At 39.1% G+C, this 25,587-nt stretch overlaps 1 protein-coding gene across 1 annotated transcript in view; it reads right to left on the reverse strand.

Annotated features, from left to right (window-relative positions):
- Positions 1-4,921: 4,921 nt before the first annotated feature.
- Positions 4,922-25,587, reverse strand: part of LOC124257022 (sodium-dependent proline transporter-like) — a 49,760-nt gene continuing 29,094 nt past the window's right edge. Inside the window, exons 5-11 of the mRNA XM_046690991.1 lie at positions 9,916-10,040; positions 8,042-8,154; positions 7,243-7,374; positions 6,583-6,682; positions 5,679-5,779; positions 5,238-5,411; positions 4,922-5,020 (exon numbers count right to left, since the gene is read on the reverse strand). Of these exons, the coding sequence (XP_046546947.1) occupies positions 4,922-5,020; positions 5,238-5,411; positions 5,679-5,779; positions 6,583-6,682; positions 7,243-7,374; positions 8,042-8,154; positions 9,916-10,040 (844 nt within the window). The remainder of the gene's footprint in view (positions 5,021-5,237; positions 5,412-5,678; positions 5,780-6,582; positions 6,683-7,242; positions 7,375-8,041; positions 8,155-9,915; positions 10,041-25,587) is intronic.

Here is a 25,587-nt window from a genome sequence, read left to right on the forward strand (position 1 = left end):
CAGCAAAGAGCATGCACTGTCTGGTTATAAAATTCCAGATTACTTTTAGAAATCGGCATTCGTTTAGAAGGAGTTTCACTAGCCACGTCTTGACGCTGCGACACGGAAAATCGCCATTGAAAGAATGCACGCTGGAGATTACCAATCTTCTGTTGCCAGGCGTCTGAATGATAGTCTGAGCACGATATCACGGCTTACAAATCGTCACAACCAAACAGGCATAACAAATGACCCTCCCCATACAGGCAGACCTCGAGTCACCACTGTAGCCCAAGATCGCTACATCCGGGTACTACATTTGCGTACTGCCACGGGTGAGAGGACAGCAGCCAAGGTGCCTGGACTTCGGAGGATATCCGGTCAAACTGTACCGAACAGGTTGAAAGAGATTAAACTGAGTGCCAGGAGATCCAGTCGCGCCCGTTCTACGTCGTCACCATGGCGCTCAGCGTCTTCGTTATCTAAAATTATCCACTTGGTTGTATAGACATTTCTTTCTTCTAAACTGATGCAAAAATTCATTTCTTAAAGTCTATTTCTGGACGAGTTATACGTATTTGAAAATACAACATTTTTGCAACAGATTTCCGAGTTATGCGTTTCTTTTGGGAATAGTATATATTATAAATAAGCAGTGTGTGTGTTTTATTTGTATTTTCGTTTTTTGTTGTTTTGGCTGGGTTTTTGGGGCAGTATTCTGAATCATTGAATTCTTCCATTTCAAGAGTCCTACATCATGGAAGTCATGCAGATTTGTAGATATGTACCCTTATATAACCAGGTTATGAATTCTGTCCTACTTTGATATGACTGAAGCATTTTCTGACTGTGTTGAGATATGCCAATTAGGCGTATTGTGTTATTACGGGATAAAACAGAGAACACGATAAATACCAGGGATGATACATGTATGGACATTAATCACCAACACTATTACAAGTTATGCCGTGAGTTGGAACAAAAGGGAAAGGGAGTCAGTTATCCTTCAACCATCAGACCTCAAATCAGTGCATGAAACGCCTATCCTTCCTTGTCAGTCAGTATCGTGTATACCTACAAGGATCACCAATACAGGCCCAAACACGAGAATGTAAAATGTCTGAACACAAAAAAGGGATTCGACACTATTCTTTTTGTGTAACCTGTTCAACTCATCTCCGCAAGTAACTGAATCTGCACTTTACTGAGAACTGAATGTTTTATCCCATATATAACATATGTTCTCTGTTTCAGTATATTTGTTGAAAAAAACCGAATGTCAAAATCCATCTTCTATGAAACAGCTCTTTAGCAATTTGCTAAATTTGTGTCACATTAAAAGGCAGTTTAATTTACAGGTGACCAAAGTGAACATTCACACCGCATCACATTATTTTAACAATAGTTAATCTTAAATATTTATATTCACCTTAACATCTTACCATCATGCATACCATTTCACACAACTGCGTCTTTTACCTCAACATTTCAATTTATCATATCCTACTCCTCACCCGTTTTAGTGCTCTTATCTATTTATTTGTTTACTGTCTCAGTGCTTACTGAAATGTGGTATGTTGCAATTCCTTTTTTTGTTCTGTCTTATGTGTTTTACGATGTAACCAACATTTCCTTCGGGATAATAAAGTATTATCTTATCTTATCTTACTATAATCGTTTTTTCGTTGTGTTTTTGTACTCTCTCTAGAATTCTCATTGACCGAATTCAAACATACAAACGTGTTTCCCCTCACAGTCAAACAAGCACAACACCCAAAACATCATGTAAAACCAGCATGTGCGCACTGCATGCATTAGCCAACTGCACGTCCCAAACATATAAAGAGGTCACATATGTCAACACCATGTGAAGTTGTTTTCACTCTCCCCCGCAAAACAATATCCTAACAAATGCACCCTACCTTTTTGTTCAATATTTATTTTTAACCGAAATATACCTCGAAGATAATTAAAATGAACATAGCAAAGAGAACTCAAAATCGTATCACATAGTATATCAACGTGATCAACCAAAATAATTATTTCTTATCAATAAGTTTTCATATTATTTACAAAGAAGCGGTTATTTTGTTACAGGTTGCATTTATCACAATAAGGCGTTTGAAGTTAATGTTTTGCCTAATTTGCCTCCACGAGGGTAGTCTTAGAGTTCGCCATTATGTTATCATGTTATTGAATTATTTGGTAATCCTGAGTTCACAGGACGCCATTCACAATCAGGTCCCAAGGCACCAAGTATACACTTTCAGCAAAATTTATCTGTGGCTATTATAAAGTGAAAAGTCAACTCGCATTTGCGAGATATGTTCGTATATATATCAAAAGGATATATGGAAAAGTACCCGTGAAGATCCGGGGTAGAATAGGTGTTCAGCAACCCATTCTTGTCGTAAAAGGCGACTATGCTTGTCGTAAAAGGCGACTAACGGGATCGGGTGGTCAGGCTCGCTGACTTGGTTGACACATGTCATCGGTTCCCAATTGCGCAGACCGATGCTCATGCTGTTGATCACTGGATTGTCTGGTCCAGACTCGATTATTTACAGACCGCCGCCATATAGCTGGAATATTGCTAAGTGCGGCGTAAAACTAAGCTCACTCACCCACTCAATATATGGAAAAGTAGCCTTTGTCTGGACTGTTTGCATGGCCAAGCTGTCTTTCGAGAACATTCAAGAAACGTTTTGTGGTCCAAGGGAGATAACTATTGTTGTTTTTTAACCAGCTGATCACATTCGTCACTACTCGACCTTTTCCGTACCTCTGTCGACGAATTTTATGTGCGAAAATACGACAAACCAATCAGAACGCGCGTAATGAGTGCGGTACTTTGATAAAAAATAATCCTCAGTACGTACTTAAATCGTTTATGGTATTATGTGTTTGTTACAATCATGAAAAATATGTATCAGCATATTAAAAATACAAAGATTATAGCTTACATAATTGTGTTGCCTGATGTGAAGTTATTAATAAAAGAAAGAGGCCATGGACGATGAGAGATTCACATACACGCGTATATTTACATAATGGTTGTCCTGGGCCCAGTTGAGTCTTTTTCTGACGAACTTGCAGGCTTGTTTTGGTGATTGTACGTGCGCTTTCCGACATTTTTAGGAATCATAATTTCATAAATTGCTAATTATAAATTGTTTCAAAACAATATATTTATTTTATTATTAATATTTAAAGTCATTTTTGTGTATCTGTTTGGAAGTAAAGGTAGCTGAAAAATATTATTCTATTAAACAAATCCCATGTGTCATTCTTAAACCCTATTTAGCTGGTAATACTTACGTTAGAATATGTGTTTAAGAAACATATTTCTCCTCTTAGTTGTATCCCTCCCGGGGCACACGAGTCGGTATTCAGCTTGTCTCGGAATAACAAGAGTTTGTCACGAATGCGAACAACCATCTGAACTTAAATAAGCGCATGAAATTCCATATAAATCCTTCACAAAGTAACACCTGCGTCATCATCTTATATGCCGGCCTTTCCTCAACTGGACAATGGATAGAAAATGTGAAACGTCTGATATCCGAAATGGGATTCGACACCATTCTTTTTAGAGAGGCTGACCTACCTGATCATTTGTTAAAAGTATGTATCAGTTGCATGCTGCCGAAACCAGCGACGTGGTGTTGCTCCTTCATGTATCATAACTTCTTTTGAGTGGCATTTTTAGAAGTTGGAGAGTCAGAAAAGGATACACTTTATGGATGAACAACTTCTTTATTCAGGTGATTGAATGGTGCGCTATTCCTTTTATACCGATACATGTTGGCATGCTGCAAGTGCAGTAAACATTTAACTTTAACTGAAAACTCAACTTCCATGAATTGGTATAAGGTACTACGTCAATTGCATGACTTGTTTTGGTTGTTTAAGCGACATATTATCAACACTTTTGCAACACTATTTGGAGGTTAAACATGTCAAAGTCTTAGTTTGATAAATTCTTTAAAAAATGAATTATAGGTTTCGATTGGACCTTTGTTCAAGATTCAAGATTCAAGATGTTTATTTGTAGAAGGGCCATATGACCCAAAATACAAATGTACAATATAACATAAGATTCTACAGATTTACTTACTTTAGTTTTATACATTCAAACACATGTTTAAGAAATTTAGCAAGATTTAACAGAAAGGTGTTATTATTTGATTGGCACAGGTTTGAAACATTATTATGGTTACCACTACTACAATTTGGGATGAATCGCTTTCTCTCTGTTACAAAATATACACAATCATACAGTACATGTCTTTCATTCAGCATTACATTACAGTGTTTACAAATGTAGGAGTTATTAGTAAAGACATTTTTCTTACTCAGATATCCACTTCTAAATATAGTTAATACACGTCTATGCTCATGGGAACTAATGTTTAACGAATATTTTTCACAATTAAGCAAAGACTTATGGGAATTATAAAATGCGAGAGAATCACTCTGAAGAGAATAGTGCCAGTTCTGATAAGCACATTCTGTAACACGTTGACTAAAGATATAAATGAAATGATCTGGATCCCCAACCTCTTGGCTTATCCAAACAAAACCATAGCCATAACGAAAAAGTAAATATTTTACTTGATTGGCCCAACTCGGCCTTTTTCTCTCAAGAATGGACAACAGCATATTATAACATTGGAAAGCATATTTGTTGCTGCTATGTAAATATCATTTCACCGACTTCACTGTTTTTACCACTGCTATTATATTTTATACTTCTATTCTACTATGTACTACCATAGTTTAATGCAAATTTTGCTGATAAGTGTGAAGGGGTTTCTTGTGAAATGTTGCATTAAAGTGTGTATTATCCTTGTTGGAAAGTTGTGTCTGAGTACAATAAAAACCAGGTTGAAACACCAGCGTTAGGCTTTATTGTTTGAACAGCAAAACGAAGATAGTCCTGCTAGTTGGTTGTTATCGTGTCGATTCCTCCTGTAACCTTGCTGCTTCTGTAGTTCGCAGGTCGCCATTCATCATCAGGCATTAAGGCAAGACGTACACTCTGTCAATAAAAGCAATTGATAAGGAACAAATGTTTCATCCGCACACACTTCAAGGCCAGTGCCGAACAGGACATTCTACAATAATCCTGTCTAAATTCTACTTCCCTGCTACCAAATCAAAGACCTTCAAATTCAAATGTGAAAAGCAGTGTAATGGATAACATAATCTGAAATGTCATCAGAATACTTTAAGACGGAAGAAAAACAATGTATCACCTTCTTCAGGGAATTGGTAGCCATGTGCTTCCTGACAGTCAGGACCATGTAGAGGGGTATCGGTAGAAGGGGCAGTACTGCAATGAACCAGCCGATTGCAGAGGCGTAGCTAGGAAACTCGTACTTGCCGTAGGTTGGTGGCTGGTAGCGGAGAAGTGTCAAGATGAAAGTGATCTGGATATAAAACAAAGTGTCGTGAGGGTAACATGTATAATTGGTGTGTATTTGGTGCCGATACATTTCAGGAGACGCCTGAAATGGGCTTCACACATTGTGCCCATGTGGGGAATCGAACCCGGGTCTTCGGCGTGACGAGCGAACGCATTAACCACTAGGCAACCCCACTCACCTCACACATATTTTAAACACATATACAAGGTATCATATGTCTATATGAGACTTCAATGCCATCATTGTATCGTGCAACTGCATTGTACTTACTATCAATATTGTCGGCGTTACCAGAGCCCAGAGGATCTTTACAGGCATCGGCAGTGGCTTGCCAATCATCATCTCAACGTCTTTACTAATTCGTGTTATACCTGACAGAACATATGGTCACACTGACAAACATTGTAAGGTAGCGTTCATAACTAAATGTTTATTAATATGTGTACTGTACCTACTTTCTGACAATGTTACGACCGGCTCTCTACCCCATGAATAAAAAGCAAGTAATCTATTTGTACAAAGTCCGCCTTCAAGTAAACACATTTTGAAGTTAAAACATACAGTGAGAAACTGTATATTGTCATCCACGATTAGAAAGTTTAAATTTGAATACGTTTGAATACGTCTGTACCTTGAACATGTGTCTTGAAGATATACTTCTAGCAGCTGAAAAAAGACTGAATAGAAACTATGGCCATAAAAATCCATTTGCCCATAAAGTCGGCAGTTGACTTTTCCCCATTCAAACGCTTGCTGAAGAACCACCTGTTTTCCTCTCATTACATCTAACTATGTATATCCTTGTGTGTTTAAAAATGCGTGTAACAAATGCACATTTAATATCATTATGTAAACTACAAAGAACGAGTTTCGGGATTCCAACGACCCTTACGGATCTTTTACTTCCAACACAATATATAGGGACAAAATTCAACTTGTTCATTGACAAGAAATGAGCTGTTTGATAAATGTTTATAAGGAACTGTTGTATGCAAATGAAGTGAATAGAAAATCTTGGAATAAAGAAAGTTTTCTGATGGTGACCTGTAAGTCCATTCTGGACCAGACAATCCGGTGACTAATATTGTGAGCAACGGCGACCACAAACCCACAAGCAATCATCACATGATGGATTGAGTTAACTTTAAGAGTAAGCATAAATAAATGTACGCACCATATATCCACGACACGACAATACACTCCATTGTACTTATCACCATGGGCCCGAGAGACAACACATACCAGTCGACCAGCTGAAACATGTACGGCCCTCCCTGCAACAGGAAGTCAGCAAGTCCATATCGTCCTTCAGGCAATATATACTATTATGGTTAACAGATTTTACTCACTTTTACGTTTAGTACTGCCACCCTCGTCGCTGCCGCCTCTTCCTTGCTCTTATGTCTACCGGCGCAGCAATAACTTCTACTGCTGCTCCTTGGACATTACTGCTATTACAACTTGTACGACGTTTTCCACTCAAAATACCACTACCATTGTCATAGATGCCAATACAGTAACTCCCTCTACTACTACTACTACTGCTACTTCTAGTAGTACTGCTTCTGCTAGTACTACTACATCTACTACTACACTACAGTCACTGATACATGTTGTAATACATAACTATTTGCTTTCATATTGCCATTAGGGTTCATTCTATATTGAATGACCTTGCTGGAATATTCATATCTGGCCACAGCCACTGTTTTATTAATTAAAAGTTCTCCATGTTCTTCAATATTGGTTTTCATGAGTCACTGAGTCGTAAGCATTGTTGAAAAACACTGGGTGTTTTGTCCTACTGGATTGTTCAACAGGTAAACATAGTCACCTGGGTACAGAAGATGAGTCCAATCAGAAATACTGTCAGGCAGCATCCTCCTGTTAGAAACATCCTCTTCTTGCTCAGCTGTCGTGGATACTGGTCAATCAGGGCAGTAATAATGACTTCAGTACTCAGGAACTGGAAGGACAACAGTGGACGGTATAGCTCGATGCAAACCAGTAATATGTTCATAAACATCAGTGTTGTCCAGTCGTATTTTACTCTGAATGCTATTGTTAATTTTGCGATATTGAGCTGTAAATGTCGTTTAACACGTCCTTCAGACATATTTCATCAATGGCATTGCTGCTTGTAGATAATACACTGAACATTAAAGCACGCGACCATCAGTAATTATTGTTTGTGTGTTTTGCCTCCACACTCAGTTTGATATTGGGTATTGAAAAAAGGAAAGGCGTATGACTTCTTCAGGATATGTGTAAAAATGTCTGCGATGGTCGAATCTGAACCAGACAAAGCATTGATCTAGTTCATGCTTCAAATATGATGTTTTAGTTACTACCAGAAACGGCTGATGGAGACCTGCGCTTACCAGGCAGCCTTAATGCCGGGGAATTGACACTATCTCCTTTTGGTTACTATCAGAATATGCTGATGGAGACTGCTATAAATTGAAATTGCGAATCCCCAGGCCCTGACACTCACTCAATCAATAGGCTGCTGGAGACTTGTTCTAAATTGGAAAACCAATCCCAAAGCAATTGCCATTTTATATTTGGACCACAGTACCGTTCTCAGCTATCACGATGAATTAGAACATTGAATTGAACGCAACATATTGTACCTGTGAATCCAAACCAACCATGAACAACATCAGAAAGAACATGAATGACCACAGCTGAGGGACCGGAAGTTGTGCGAGAGCGTCTGGATAGGTCACAAATCCCAAACCTGGACCTGCAATAGAAACGCGATATACAGCATGAACCAATATATTCAGAATGTTGCAACTAAACACTTTGCTTTGCAAGGATAATAGCGTCTTGAAGCTGTTAGTGGATGACTGTAGTCCGGGGTTGAACTTTATGTTTATATGGTTCATTTTGCATACAGGCCCTGAGTATCTTACCCAAAATATGATTATCATTAACACTGTAAAATTGTGAACTTCGCCTCTATTTCACATCCGTGTCAATCCGTGTGCATATTGTTAATCGAAACAAGGTAATTTTGACAACTTAAGCTTCTTACATATGTGTTATCGATCAATATCAAACAAATTGCCACTTCCCTTCCACAGATTTACCAACCTGAACTTGAACTACATGTAATGTATACCTGTGAGACCACTTCATGTGCATTAAGTTTAGATCCAATCATAAAGATTCAGAGTGTCAAAAACACTCCACAAGGTTGAACCATCAGATTACGGACTTCAGCTTTACATTTATGTCAATATTCTAACACCTCCAGCCTTTGGTGTGCACATTTAACACATTTTGAGGTACAATCGAGCCTCACATGACTCTTGTTCATTTGGATCAAGGTTGTAGCATTCAAGTTGTCAGTAAAGCTTTCAAAATGTTTTATTGGAGTTTTCTGTGAAGAATATGGCACAGTTTTAATTTACAACTCGCAAACCTGGCTGTTCTACCAGCAAGTGGTCCTCCCTCGTAAGAAGCAGCGAAAAGTGACAACAAAATAATGATCGTTTGTTGAACAACTTTTTTATTCGGGTGTCCAAAATTATGAGACAAATCGCCAGAGTTGGTCTGTCGATTTCACATGACTGTGCAAAGTTTGATTTTGTTGCATTTATTAGATTTTGTGTTAGTGAGCAATTCATCGGTCTCAAATGAAGTCAAACGGACTATGGTGTGTGACGAAAATACGTCGTAACCCTGGGATGATCGAGCAGGTTGCCGCCTGAGTAGTCTACCCTTTCTTACACTTGAGTGTGTGTACCACACCTGGAGAGGACCCAGCGACAGAGGCCTAGATGACGATGCATCTCTGACTCTTGTGACCTTTATGTGTGCGACATGAACGGACATTTACAGTACCATCTTTGAACTGAACATATTAATCAGTTTAATATTCATGTGTTGGCGCAGATTGTGAAGATGGTTGTACGAATCATGTAATCATGTATGATCTGTTGTCATGTTATTAAAGTGTAGGTATTAGTGCTTAATTTATTATAATATCAACGTGTGTGTGTGTGTGTGTGTGTGTGTGTGTGTGTGTGTGTAAACTAATTGCTTGTCCGTGTGATATAGGGTGTTAAGAAGCGAGTGTTGGGAAAGTGTTGTGAGAGTCGGGTGAGACTTAGACTGACGTATGAGTAAGTGAATGGGGTTTACCTGTAGGGAGTATGCAATGTGTGTACAGTGAGTGTGGAGATGGATGTTTCATGTGTGGAAGTGTGTGTGTTGTAATATCTATTTGAATAAACTTATGTTGTTAATTTTCATACTGTGTTGTGTTGTGATGTAGATGATGACGCTCTAGGGCTATTTCGTGACAGTATCCTTACACTGTGACCTCAAGCAGTGGCCTTATCACTTGCTCCGTAATTCAACTGTGTCCCAAACACAATATACCATTGAACTAGTTAATATGAAACCTCGTTTTCAGCAGTCCTCTAATCACTTTCCCTTACTGTTTCACAGAAATAGGTGTCTGTTTTTTAAAACGAAAACCCCTTAGATTACCTACCCCCTGTGACAACAGTTTCAATGGGAACGCCCGTTCTCTGTGACATGACTCCGAGAGCAGCAAACGTCACCAGGCCACAGAAGATACTGGTTCCTTCTGAGATAATCGTCAATATGACACTATCTCTGTGAATATAAACACACAGGTTATTAACTATTAAATTGTATCACTTTCTAATCCTTACATTGCTAGAGGTAAAGGTGGCACATCGACATCCGTACAATCACTTGAATAACCCAATGATGAAACAAATATTAAAACGTCTCTGTCCTCAAGAGGTTTGTACAGTGGAAGCCCTGTAAACCGGCATCCGTTGGGACCGAGACTAAATTGCCGATACTGAGTGCATGCCGGATTGGAGGACTGCCGGTTTAGAGGGCTTCCACTGTATATTACAACCAGCCTATTCGCCCCTAACACGGAACACCTAACTAAACTACCTCAAAGACCTCCAAACCTATTTTAATAATGATGATTTTCTGGGTTTAAAAAATGCAACTTTCTGGGATGTAATCACAGCTAATCATGTAACGTTTCATTGAGAGACTTTGCCACACGATTGCACTGGTTGCGCTGAGTCTATGATTATAGCTGAACACACCTTCAGACATTCAGTTTTATACACATCTGATCCATATGATGCTACGTGTAATTTGTAAATTGTCCTTGACATTGCAGTGATAGAACACACGTCTATATCCAAAGTGATTGTCAGTAATGCACGCAGAAGTAAGCACAGTCCTGTTGTCTTAAGTAATCATGTAAGGTTTCAGTTTGATATTTTGTCATGTTATCGCTCTGTTGTGTTTTAAACTCACCGGAGACATGGTTCATGGAAGTTGTTGTAGCTGGCAGCAGTGCCAATCATCCCGAATCCAACTCCCAGTGAATAGAACACTTGCAAACATGCTTCCAGCCACACCTATGTGAAGCGGTAATGTAATTCATCGTCAAACAGAATTATTTTTGCTTCATTGCTCCTATCAACATTCAGTAGATGGGAGGGGTATGCTAGTTACTATATCTAAACAGGGAGTTGATATTTGTCTGGAAGCATCAGAAGAAGCCGGAATATCCCAGCATAGTCTCAACATAGAATGCTATAGAGTGAGTGACTGAGGTAATACTCAACGTCACATCAGCAATATTTCAGCCATAAAGATTTATGTCCGTTACTTAACATGTCGTCAAAGGACAGTAAAACAAAAGAATTAGTGAGTTATTATTTACATCAACAATATCTCAGCGATAACGTGAAGAGATAAATTTGACATTGATAAGGACAACTTTTATACTAAAAAACCTGTCGTCAATAGACAGAAGTACTGATAATAAAGGATCACATCAGGTATACACATTCGTTGTCCGTGTTTCGTTAAGCCGCAACAGCATCTTCGCAGCTCTTCGCGGATAGCGTACATGTAGTCCAGCTCCAGCATGTTACAGACATAAACGCATGATGATGATATGCTGGGAAAAATACGATATACGACGCTATTAGCAGTGATTTATGATGACATTAGTGATATTACATAGTCACAGAATGTTATAGAAGGAAAACATCGGAAGTTATGGAATGAAACATAAAAGTGTTTTCAAGCATGTTACACGATTCAAGAACTCGAAATTGAATACTATTTTATCAATGAATACGCAATGCCATTTTAGAAATTGGTCAAATGTAACATATGTTATATTTGCAAAATAAATGTTAGTCGGGCCTGTTTGGTCAGTATTCATTAACACTGGAAGCCGAGGGTTGTAAGGAAATACATAGAACTGCAAAGATTTGAATTTCGTCAATTTAAACACACCTGTATATCAAGTAGTTTGTTGAAGTCAGGTATGAAAAAGTAATGCACGCCATTTAGAGCACCTGGTTGCAGCAGCGTTGTGATGCAGATGGAGATGAGGAGGACGTACGGCAGCAGCGCAGTCACGTACACAGCCTGCAGGAGGGACAGATCAAGTTATTGGACATGCTGTGACCTTCATGGCATCTATATTATCTGGATTACGAAAACTTTGAATTATGTATTAGCTTGTGAATCTAATATTATTTACATTAAATATAACGGATATTTACACACAACAGCTAGTAAGTAAGTGAGTGAATATGGTTTTATATATATTCCTGCAATATCACGGTAGGCACCAGAAATTGGCTTCACATATAGTACCCATATAGGGAATCGAATCCGGGTCTTTGGCCTTAACCACTTGGCTATCCTACATAACTCCCATAATCAAATGGATCATTGATGTGGGATAGTTCTTTCGATTGCTAATGCAAATGAATTTGTTTCGGTAGATAAATCCCAGTAAAAAACCATTGTATCATGATACATAATATTATGATACAGATACCTGCCAAGATATTGCGATAGGCACAAACAGTGACTTAATATTTAACGTCACATCGGCAATGTTTCAGCCATATCGTGACGAGAATAATTTTGACGTTGATAGAAAATATGTGTATGTTACAAAATCTGTCATCAAAGGACAGTGACAAACTAGATTATCACAGTTAGAATTGAAAGTAGTGTCTTTACTTATATCATTTTTTGGACAAAACAAACTAAAAACAGGCTATATATCGCCAACAACTGAAGGTAGATCACCATACTGGGGACCATGGGGACTTACAGTACCTTTGTTACCTGCATTGACCCTAGCTGGATTTACACCATCCCATCAGCCGCTGGCGATGGTAGGAAAACTGAGCCATAATTTAAAAAAGGAAATATTATACGATTAAAAAGCTTGGTAGACCTAAATTGACTTAAAAGTTTGGGGACCGGCACAGATAAATTGGACAGCTCGTTCGGGACCAACGATCTCACTGAGTGATACTGGTAGTAAATCAAAGTGGGAGTGATTGACATCAGGAGCATGGGTGTACACAGTGTCGTTGAGCCTGACAACCCGATCCTCCCTAGTGACTTCTTGCGACTAGCGAGTCAGCACAGTAAGCTTAGGGAACTTATGTCTTGTTTCCTGTTGAACAAAGAACTCGTGTACAGTTTGTAAATATTGAGATCTGAACTTTGAAAGGATCTACCCGTATCTGAGTGGATGTTGTGTGGAATAGTAGGCTCGGAATCAGTGTATTCAATACTAAAAGGGGAGGGTTACAGATGTTATCAGTGATATGAAGAATTTCTGTGAACATTACCTTACCAACAGACTTGACTCCACGAATAAGACATAAAAAGATTACGACAGTTGAAAACAAGAGACATCCAACTGTGTGCCACTGCAGAGACCCCACATCCTCCAAGCCTGTTGAGACACCAAGGACATTGTAGCTGAAAGCCAAACACAGGGTATGAAATGTGACAAGAATCCAATGGTATGATGAAGGGGAGAAACCTACTAATTACTTTTGCCATCTGGAGAATAGAAACTACACAAACAAACTTATTAATTCTTTTATTATTGATACTGGTTATGAAATAACAGACGGAGAAGCAATAATGAATGAACAGAATATTTTTTAAGAAACATTGTATAAATCAAGTAATGTAATCGATGACGAGAGTAAAGCTGTATTCCAAACTATTGCCACTCCTTCCTTAAACAAGACCGATCAGATGAATTAGAACGTGAAATACTTCTCGAGGAACTTTCACTTGCTGTTAATATGAAAAACAATAAAAACCCTGGCCTAAATGGTTTCCCCATAGAATTCTTTAAGCTCATTTTGAAAGTGATCACGTGTATAAAGAATCAATTTAATGCGAAAGACTCAGGATGGCTGATGTTAAAACTTTTATTGATTCATTAAAAAAATCCTGTTTGAAGAGATACGTTTTAAAATCAAACTGCTAGAGACTAGCCGTTTTTCTAATAGAACACATCCTTCGGTTAGGAGCGAAGTCATTCAAACAGCTGGACACCCAAGCATAACAAAAGTATTGCTATGTTCCCCTTGGAATGATCTTATTAAACTTACTAAAGGATCAAGAACATTTTACGATAGTCTCATATCTAAATCCAGTTTTCTAAACGTATGCGATAAATGGGAAAGTGAATTAAACGATCATATTTATTAGAAGACCATATTTGTGCAATATAGACCTTTCAAGACATGTACACAAAGCTTTTGGATTTCCAATACAAATTTACACATAAAGTTATTTATACAAAACGAGAGTTATTTAAAATCAACTTCAAACCATATATACATATATATATATACATTCTTTTTAAACAGGAGCACCATATTGTCGCAAAGAATCTTTATACGGGAAACGTATTTCGACAAAGCGTGTCCTGATAAAAATATCATGATAGATATATCGTACTGCCAAAACTCCTCCGCAGGTGTGTGAGCTAGAGTCACATTTTCCCATTTTTCAGATTTGGTGATGGTATATGACGTATTCCTTGCATGGGCTGTCTTGTTACTGCTGTACGTTGTATTCACGTAGTCAATACACAGGTCGGTGTTCCAGCTGTTGCCACAAGTTGTCCAGGGCAGGACGCTTGTGCAGGACTTCACCATGTAGTAGATGGGCCAGGCCAGATACAGGTTGTAATAGGGCATGTATGCAAATGCAACAACAACAGCGCCAACACCAACTCCTGGTTGTCGATACAACAAAACCCCAATTATACGCCTTCTTCAGGAACAAGAATACAGTATATATATATATATATATATATATATATATATATATATATATATGTGTGTGTGTGTGTGTGTGTAACAACATATGTTATATTTAGGATTAATCCCAAACAGAACATATGCTACATTTGACAACTTTCTAAAAGGCATTGTGTTTTCATTATATCTGCTGGAAAACGCAACATGTCGAAGGCATGCAAATTTAAAACGTCAACACAAGGTAATATCCTAACCATTTACTTTATTTGTCCCCCAAACTGATTGCATCAGGCGTTAAAGGCCACACAGTCGAGACAATTGTGGGAATGGATCACTGAGAATAAGGTGAGTGAGTGAGTTAAAACGTAACGTCACATCGACAATATTTCAGCCATATCGTGAAGAGAACACATTTGACATAGAAACGGACTACATTTATACTATAAAACATCCAGTGAGCTGCAAACAAGTGGTAATAAGGGATCACATCATGTATACACATTCAACACACAAAATATAATCCAAGATCATACGTGATTATCAAAAACATTATGAAATGTAACTTCAAAAGATGGAAATAAAAAATAATATATAAACATTATATATTTGTCTCAAATGTTAATTCCTTTCATTAGTATATAGTATACACGTTCATATTAAATAGAATTGTCACTGACCTTTAAACATGGGACAGAAGCTCCAGACTTGTTTGGCAGCCTTTCCCGAATACTGAGAGATGGTCGCCTCCACAAAGAATGATGGGAACCCGGTGGTGACCAGGATTAAGACGAAAGGGTATGAGGAATGCTCCTGGGGAATATGTAGTCACGTGTTCAAGTAATAACAGAGTTCCAAAGGATAATTTGTCATTGATTACAATCGTAAGTGACGAAAAGCAGAATGTGAAAAAAAGAAACACTTGATTAAAGTGCTATTTCACTGGGTGGGTGGGGTAGCCTAGTGGTTAAAGCTGAAGACCCAGATTCGATTCTCCACATGAGTACTAGCTGAGTTAATAAGACTCTTCCAGGTTATATGCATTACATCCATGAACTTAAGCTAGGCCTTCCAACTGAACATGCCTTGAGATTGAGAAGGTATGTTACAGATACGAAGTTTCCATAACAGCAGGGCACAATTCGTTTTGCAGTGTAGTCTACCTTGGTCATACCGGGTTCCCCCTTCAAGTTAACAATGTATCCAGGTATCTCCTGCGCCATTCCTGTATTCCACATCAAGCTGACACGTCGTTATATGAAGGGAACACTGTTTCATCAAGCATAACGTGGGAATTCAAGACCTGAGACAATACATTTTTTTTTCAAAATGACTTTATTTGCCTGTTTATTGGATAGTGTGTGTGTTTCCAAATTGTGTCACACATCATACAGGTCTAGCCATTTGCTGTCTCCAAGAATCATAAAACATAACTTACATATATTCTTACCTCCACCGTTCCTGTTGCAGATGTAGGGGAACCTCAGTAGCTACCATAAAATAGGATGTGTTTAAGGCCCCATTTTAGCGATCGCATACATTCAGTTTAATCAGGCCCCTCCCATAAGAGGGAGTCCATTAAGAAGTAGACTAACCTTGCGGCAATGTTGGTCTTCAAACACATCCACCTCTTATTCATCAGAAATAACGTGGGAATTCAAGACCTTACACTTTACAGCTTTTCCCAAATGGCTTCATGTACATGTTTATTGGATCGTGTGTGTGTGTGTGTGTGTGTGTGTGTGTGTGTGTGTGTGTGTTTGAAATATGTTATTGATTATACAGGTATTGCAATTTGCTGTCTTGCTAATCCTTTGCAATATCCTATAATAACCTACATATATTCTTACCTCCACCGTTCCTGTTACAGATGTAGGGGAACCTCAGTATATTCCCTAATGCAACACAGTAGCCAACCATTGTCAGCATGTAGTCCAGATGTCTGCTCCATGATTCTCTCTGTGGTGTGGGCTCACGTCTGTCTCCTCCTTGACAATGTAACTCTGTCATTGGAACTCCTGCATCACTGTCCTCCTTGCTCGCCATGGCTAAAACTGATATAAAGCAAACATGATATGTTTGTACTTAATGTTATTGAAAACAGATAACTATACGCAAGATTTATTTTGATAGTAACATAATCTATGGCCAGTGGAACATATATTGCAAGTAGTGATCACCGTTTATGACGTTTCTCTCACACAACTGTTTGTAGAATGAAATTCCCTTCTTTGACCTGTACCATCCGCTCCGGTGTGAGCAAATGACTAGAATTTGCAACCGGTTATGCCTGGCACAAGCGATTTATTGATATTCTACCATGACATTTAAGTATGTTCGTTTTTGATTGGCTGTGACTAACAATTAGAAGTGAAAAAGTTTCAAAAACCGCTTCTGAGAGCCGGTTCACTGCGCGTAGGAATATTTTGCACTCATTTACCCTTACAAAGGTAAACAAACATGTCGTCTGAAACTGTTACGTTTGACCTCGGCGATTTCTTTGATGTGTTTAGATCGGATATGGATGAAAATATTGATCCAGCCTGGTTCCAACATGAAATGACTGAACAGTCACACAAAGTAACTCTTAGTACCGAAGGTATGAGTATGTAAACGTCATAATGTCCAGTTTCTAAGAGTCGTAGTCTAGGCCAAAACACGACGCAAGGGTAATGAGCGCATATTTATAAAGAGTTTTATTCATGGTGCATATGTCAAGGTAGAATGGAGATAATTCTGTTGTTTTTACATTTTGGAAGTGATTATAGTTAGTTGAACGCTTTTAAATGACATTTAGCAGCGTTCAACCAACTACAATCACTTCCAAAATGTAAAAAACAATAGATTATCTCCTAAGTAATTCATAAACACATGCTAATGATAAACGTGTACAGTCGACTCTGTTTTTATCAGAGACATCGTATGGATGTGGGTTTTGTCGCTTTGTTTATTTGAGAATGGTTTATTGAGTGTTCTGTACTGCCACATACTTGTTATTTGAATTGTATTATTCCTGTAATGGCGTAGCAGCTGGTTAACGATAATTATAAAGTAGATAACCCTTAAGTCAGTATGCGATATATTTCAGAAATGTCGGTTATAGGTGACCTAAATGGCAACTGTATATAATATCTGCATTCCTTCATACATAATGGAAACTCGATGTCGCGTGTGTGTTATTTGTGCGTATTGTACTACTGCATGTGACATGTAGAGGTGTTTATAAATAAGTATAACATAACTATAACATACCCAAATGGTGGTCTTGGTGTTATTTTTCTTGTCAGATAAATGCTGATATGGAGGATGGAATGTACTGCTAAATGCTGGATTAGAGGTATTAGAGCGAAGTTTGGGGATATATTGTAAAGCCAGTTGTATTCGTCTTAAACTAAGACAGGGTCTCGACATACAGACTGTGAATTGGCGAGGTCCTAAATCCTCCAAGACACAACCGAAGTCTCTGGTGGTGAATGATTTACGAGCTGAACAATAAACGAAGCAACCATAATCGAGTTTTGATCTGATCAAAGTTATGTTGATATGCAGAAGCGTTTCTTCATCTTCACCCCATTTAGCATTTGATACCACCTTCAAGATATCCAGTGCTTTCAAACATCAAGCTTAAAGGTATTTAATATGAGGTATAAAGGACAACGTTTGATCAAAGGTAAGTTAAAAAAATGGCTTGGGTGGAATATTATTCAAAGCCAATTCTGGATCTTTATCTAGTTTCCGTTTTTGCAAAACTGAATACAGCCTGTTTTGGTTTTGGAAAACTTAAAACCGTTCTCCGAAGGCTATTTATGTATTGTATTAGGGCAAAGTTGCAATTATCTTCTAAAGGTCCAATGCTCGTATTGCTGAGCGGTGGTCCCGTCTGGAAGTACACAGACTGAAGCTGAATGAATCAAAGTGTGAAAGTCTTCTCGTTGGTTCTCAGGATAGAAGGGTTCAGGCAGGAATCCGTGAATTCCACTTTGTCGGCTGGGGTCAAGAATATCGGGTCACTCTCAACTCTGATCTTTCACTCGAGTGTCATGTCAACAAACGTACCAAAACCTGCTTTCTTGTCCTCAGGAATATTGGTAATGCTCGCAAGTGCCTGACAAAGAACTCTACTGCCACATTGGTCCTGGCGTTAATTGTGTCACGTAATTATTGTTATTGTAATTTCCGTCTGTATGGAGAAACTAAACAGCAGCTTAACAGCTTACAATGGGTTCAAAATGTTGCAGCAAGGATAGTTAGACTGACTGAGAAATCAGAGCACATCGCTCCTGTTCTCCATAGCCTTCACTGGGTCCGTATAAACACCGTATCACCTACACATTCCTTTGTCTTGTCTTCCAGTCTTTGTCCGGTCAGGCTCCTACCTACATAACTGATCTGATTAAACACCCACACGCCAGCAAGACCTCTACGTTCACAAACCAAAGCCCTGCTCCATGTCCCCATGATAAAAACATCCTGCTATGTGGAGAGAACATTTGCATATTCAACCACTGAAGCCTGGAGCTCTCTGCCCCAGTTCCTTTAAAGAATCATTGTCATCGTTTAAGACCGAACTCAAGACCTTTTTCTGTTCAGACTTGCCTTCTCTGTGTAACTTCTGTCATCTCCTCTCGGACATGTGCGCTTAGAGCATGTATTGTGCATGGATTCAGCGCGTTACAAGTGGACTATTATTGTAAAATCAGGCATACGACCTCGAAGACCCATATCATGGAGGTCTCTCAAAATACCACATGTCCATGTTATGTCATATGCCTCCTCTAAATAAAAAAAAGAATGGAACAAGATGGGGTTTTTTTATTTCTAAAACCAATGCGTACAAATGATTCCAATATAATGAGATTTTCAATGGTGCTCCTCTGATGCCTGAAACCAGACTGAATATCAGTTATCATTATTGGATTCCAGGTACCAGACAAGATGCCTGTCGATCAAGCTTTCCATGGTTTTACAGATGCATCTTGTTAAATAGAAGTGACAAAATACTTTCACACCCATTAAAAACCTCTGCTAAAATCAGTCTATTGTAGAATTGTGACTATCATAGGCATATATTACAGCTGTAGGGTGTTGACTGTAAACAAATCGAGTCTGGAATTGGAAGGATTTGTGTTATCCTTTCCTGGTTTAGGCACAGGAGCGATAGTTGCCTCCTGCAAAGAAAGGGGATAAGTATCCGTTTCTTAGATATCATTAAAAATGAATAAGAGCGCTAAAAGAGATCTTACAGGTAGATGTTTCAGCATTTTATGGTGGATCTGGTCCTGAAGATGCATCATGAGCTTTGTTTACAGCCTCTTGCAGTTAGCTCAAGGAAGACGACTCATTGTAATATTCTAAATTATCTGATTTGAAATTCAGAATCTGAATCTTCACTTCCTGTTGCTTTTGATACGTTTGAAACTTATGGTCATAATTGGCAGATGAGGAGTTTTTATTGATTTTATTGTAAAAGTGGAAGTGTTAATTTTTAGGTTTACTCTTAACCCGGGTTGTGGAGTGCTAGTAGTCAACATGGAAACACATGTCTCCAGCTGCTACGTCTTTTTTGTTTTATTGTTCTACGAGTCCTTGCTCTTGGTATCCTCAAGTGTGGCAAATTTTCCTGAGTAGGATGTTTATTAAAAAAACTGTTTCATCCTTTTTGTAGATAGCATGGGCGATTTTGTCAAGAGAGACAGAAGTGGGCATGGTGCTGTGTATTTTACGTGGTCCAGCTATGATGTTGATGTCGATTATGTTCCAGTCATCTCTACATCTGTTGCATAGTATGAATATGGGCTAAAATATCTGTTCAACTGGTAACACGACGCCAACTGCAATTACAGTGCAACTTTCACGGCATCAATAAATAACGATGCGGTTTCGAAAGCGGCCAAATATATCATATATACTGTTGAGTGATGTTTTCCTCTAACAATGAAAGTAACACATCTTGCAAACAAATCATTACATGCAAACATTAATACCAAGTACGGCAATGAATTACAATGCCTTTCAGAAAGCCATACATTGTAACATATGGTAAATGAGATTTAACATTCCTATATAAGTAAAAATTTCAGTACTAGTTGGGAGAGGGTGATCAATCAGATATTTAAGTTTGCGATGATGCAACAGAAAATAACCATTATTTCCACAAATCCTAACAAGAGCATAGTCGATGTGAATACATAGTCACCATCTTTTAGGGGAGTATGTCGCAGACAGTATAACATCAGACAAAAATGACATGAATTCTGGACGAAACAAACACGTGACTGAAAGATCCATTTTGTAGGGATACATTGCTACTCAGCCTGCAACATGCAAGTCTGTCCGTCCGCTTTCGACAAAATACAGTGAGTTAGGTTTTACGCCACTTTTAGTAATTATCCAGCAATGTCACAGCAGGGGACACCAGAAATGAGCTTCACAAATTGCACCCATGTGTGGAATCAAACCCGGGACTTCGGCGTGACGAGCGAACGCTTTAACTACTAAGCTACCCAACCGCCCCTACGAAATGCACATACATTTTTTTCCAGTAAAGACATACATGAGATTACAGATTAGAATTCACTCGGCACAACAGTTAAGTTGTTTGTCATTGAGTTTAGAAAGGGTGTACATATTGGTTGATATGTGTCCAATAGATTCGACATCACATGGGGCAACATATTATGGACAACGTTTAAGTTACTACGAATAAAATTCTTGGCGAACATTATTGTCTTAATCCTGCCAGTTATACCGTTTTCGCAAATCTCTTGGCTACAAAAAATGAAGCAATTTTGTCTGATCTTGCATGGTGTGTACATCACGCACTGAAACTAAGAAATTCTATTGTATCATTATTCTACCAGCATATTGAATGTTAATATCGATGTTTTGAATAATTGAATGACTGATTACAGCAGAAAGAATATGTTTACATATTGTATTTATGATTTCTATATAGGCCAATGGCCTTTAATGCAATAAACGCTTTGACTTGACATTCAGTTGTGAGTAAGTACCCATTTGCTGAAAAACTGTATCAGAAACCCCAGACTTAATGGTCCGGAAAATTAAACTGAATATCGCCATGCCAACTAGAAGCCATACCAGGTTATCAGACCTACACCTGCAATACTGAAGTCTGGTCTCACATCTGTCTAACGACACTACTTCTGGTTTGTGAAACACATGACCAAGGCATTGCAGTTCTAAACCAGTGAATTAATAGCCTCTAGCTACCATACAATAATTTCCATCACAAGGGATAAATACACTCACGTGCAAAAGAAACGTCCCCAAGTATTTTTCAACTACCAAACAACACAAGCACAAACACGAATAGATATGCACGTTTACTATGCATGACGAAGGTGTATATAAAGCATGTCTGACATAAAGAAAGAGAACGTGGTAAACCTAACAGTGGTACAGGGAATGTCGTCACATGGGGGTCGATTGTCCAGTATTCGAGCGCAAACCAAAACAACAAATGACAAAACAGAGGTTGAAATGGGAAGGCAGATCGTCAATACAGCGTATGTCCACCCCATACATCGGTGCACGTCAGAACACGTCGTCGGACCGAGTGTGTAAGTCTCCTGATCACGTGACTGGGGATCCGACGCAATTCTGTCTGCAATGCATGAGCTAGTGCATTTTTCAATTCAAGGGTTTGGGTTTGGAAGCTGTAGAAGCTGTAGAACCCGACGTCCAGGATGGCCCCACAAGTCGGAGACAGGGGACCTTTGTGTCCAAGGCTGTACGGGCACGTTGTTGAAGTTGAGAAAGGCCGTTGTGACAAAACCGGTGTGAGTTGTTCTATTGTCTTGTTGAAACAAGGTTCTTGGATATTGCTGGAGGAAAGGCAGGGTATTTGTCCGCAGAACTTCATCAATATACTGTCAGGCTGCCATTGATGATAACAAAGTCGGTCTTGGTGTTCCCACATGCCACCCCAAACTATCACACTCCCTCTACCATATGGTTCCGTTTCCTGAACGCAACAACGTCCCGTCTTTTCCCACGCCGGTGGTAGACACGTCTTTGGCAGTCAGTTCTGTTCAAATGGAACCTCCTCTCGACGCTGAAAAGGACCCGTTGCCGGTTCCGCTGCTGCCACTGACGCTCATTCTTGGCCAAAACCAATCCTCAACGTCGATATTCCGGCGGTAACGTCATGCCCCTCAACGGTCTAAAGGCTGCGATTTCCACGTTGACGTTGTTGTCTGGACACTGTCCACTTGCTGACGCGATGGCGTAGTCTCCAAATGCCTACAGTGACAAATGCCTACAGTGTAGAATAAACAAAGTAATGCACCAGTGATTTCAAGCAGCAGTATCTTCTCCCCATTACATAAATAGAACATTCCAACAGACAAGGTGGACAAATGCCTACACAATGAAAAAATGCTGGGGGTTTCATATATTTGTGAAATGGAACAATATTTCTGTGGAATCTCGGGAGCATCTTCCATGATCTCTACCCAGGCATCCTGACCCTGCCTCACAGGCAGAAAGGGTAGAGCTGCAGCACGCCTAATTCACGTATACATCTCAGGATCCTGGAGATAGACATCAGTGAACTTAAGTTCTTGCACCATCCTCCACAGAGCTTGTGAATAGTGAAAGAAGCAACCACGGACAGCACTATTTGGGAACACTGCTTCTTTGGCTCTGATGGCGGCGTTTTCAAAGTCTGTTTGGATGCTAGTTGGCTGAAGTGGATGTCCAGTTGTTTAATGTACTTTCTCACTCAAGAGTCTGAACAGACGTTCATACGTGCGGCGTTGTCGGTTTGGCAATAGACAAAACACTAACTGAGTCATCTTAGTGTCAATGAGGCCATGGATAACATACAGCTGGTCCCAGAATGCAGGGCTGGAGTAAAAAGTTCCATCCATGTAAAGTGTGCCACAACGTTGAGAAGCCTGAGCCGATCACTTGTTGCAAAACACAGGATTCTGTTTTCTTCGCCATCATCAACACATAGAAATGGCTGTCCATCTACTGTCTGCTTGAAGATGTCTGGAAGATTGACGTCAGCAAGAATCTTGGGAAGTGGAGGCATGGTCTTCCTTCTCTGCTTGTACAGGCCGCTCTTCATGGTGTGGAAGAAGGGAATGGCAGCAGCCTCTTGAACATCAAGCTGAGCTGATTCTTCGTAATAGATCATCTGGATGGGAGTTGTCTCGGCCTGGACTCTCTGACGAAGTGTGCTTGTAATCTTCAAGGCAACCTGGTCTTCTGGAGGATGCTTATGTGGCGACTGGTTACAGTCAAACTGTCCAACTGTGGTACATTTGCCTAGACAACCACCTTGTACACTTCCAGTGCACACATGTCAGGCGCCGGTTATGCAGCCTGTACCTGTAGCCATCTAACAGAACTTGCTGCCCATCTTTCTGCGACGTGTAGTACTCTACCTTCTTTTGATTCGCCATGATTTGAACCAAACTATGCAGAAGTCCCATTTTATTTCAACATGTTTCCTTCTCAAACTTTCTCAGTACAAAATCTATTGCATGCTAAACAGAAGTAATTAAATTGCTTTTACATATATAGTTCCTGTTGAGAAAGATAGACAAATTGTATTGAAAACAAGCAAAAAGGATACATAAGGCACTGCTTTTGCTGATATGATCAGATAATCTCTAGGAAGTTTTCATAGTTTAAACAGGTTAAACTCATTAGGGTGGAAGTGACCACTTGTGTGCAGGGAAGCGTATCACTGCTGCTCACCTAAAACAACATACTCCGTAGCTATTATTGCCTGTAGGCATTTGTCACTGTAGGCATTAAGAGACCTAACCGACGCGATGACCAAGGCTAGGCACTGATAATGACGTCATGGCGAGGAATCTGTTGCTTAAATGAAGCGTCAGTATATAACGGTTCCCTTGTGGGGTAGTGACTTCCGGTCGACCGCTCCTCGGCCTGTCTCCGGCCAGTTTGTCTGTAACGTGTGACCAATGTTGCGATCGTTCGTCTTGCACAACCCACGATTCTTCCAACATGGTCGTGCGTTGCCCAAAGCTGCAGCATGCCAATCGGTCTTTCTCTATTTTCTGCTGTTAATCGAGGCATGTTCTGTTGGTTTTTCAGGTGATTGTGATTGCAAAGAACAGTTTCAAACGTATGTTATAACCGACCTCAATACGGGTGTTTTCCTGACCGTCATTTTATCCGCTTCTGATATGCAACACGTGCATTTCCTTGGGGTGTCATACATTTGTGTGTTTGGGCAATGTGTTCCGAACTGTTTTTCATGTTTTGGGTCATATCCAGCAAATATAATTCTGGGGACGTTTCTTTTGCACGTGAGTGTATGTCAGTGTCAAAACAGTGACGATCTTTTTAATGTTAATTATCATTTAATCATTGAATTTTTAAAAGAAATAGAATTACCAGATAAATTTTGATACATGGTTTGTAAATAGATAAATATTTTATTATTGGTAGCTTTGATTAGTAACTGAGATTGTTAGTGGCTGTACCCTCAAAGGGGGTTGAAGTATTGTAACATTATTGTTCTCCTGGGAGGGTACGTAAGTCCCAAAGCATTCAAGGTAGATGTAAACATTTTATTATGTTTAAATCGTTGTATAAATGTTCTTTTAATTGATGGCTAGCTTGTCATTGCTGACTGCTGAAGGGATTATGTAAATCCAGCAAGGGTCTATGCAGGTAGCAAAAATAATGTAAGTCCCCGTCGTCCCTAGTATGGTGATCTACCTTCAGTTGTTGGCGATCAATAGCCCATTTTTACATTGTATTGTCTAAAATAGTTTTCTACTTTTAAAAATACATGCTAACTAGTTTTAACTCTTTTTGTGATACTATAGTTATTTTACAGTCCGTCGATGACTGGTAATTTAGCTACTTGCATTTTTTGTGTATGAACAACATTTTTCGTCAGTATATGGCTGAAATATTGCCGAGGTGACGTTAAAGATTCACTCACAACCATAAAAATATGGAGCCAGGTTCGGGTCAAAATCTCAGAAAAGCGAGTGCACAATCAGAATTAAGTTCAGAATCACGTTCAATCAGAATCACGTTTAATTAAA

The sequence above is a fragment of the Haliotis rubra genome, unplaced genomic scaffold, assembly GCF_003918875.1.
Source record: "Haliotis rubra isolate DU_JTF1 unplaced genomic scaffold, ASM391887v1 Scf1168, whole genome shotgun sequence".
NCBI classification, from domain to species: Eukaryota; Metazoa; Mollusca; class Gastropoda; order Lepetellida; family Haliotidae; genus Haliotis; species Haliotis rubra.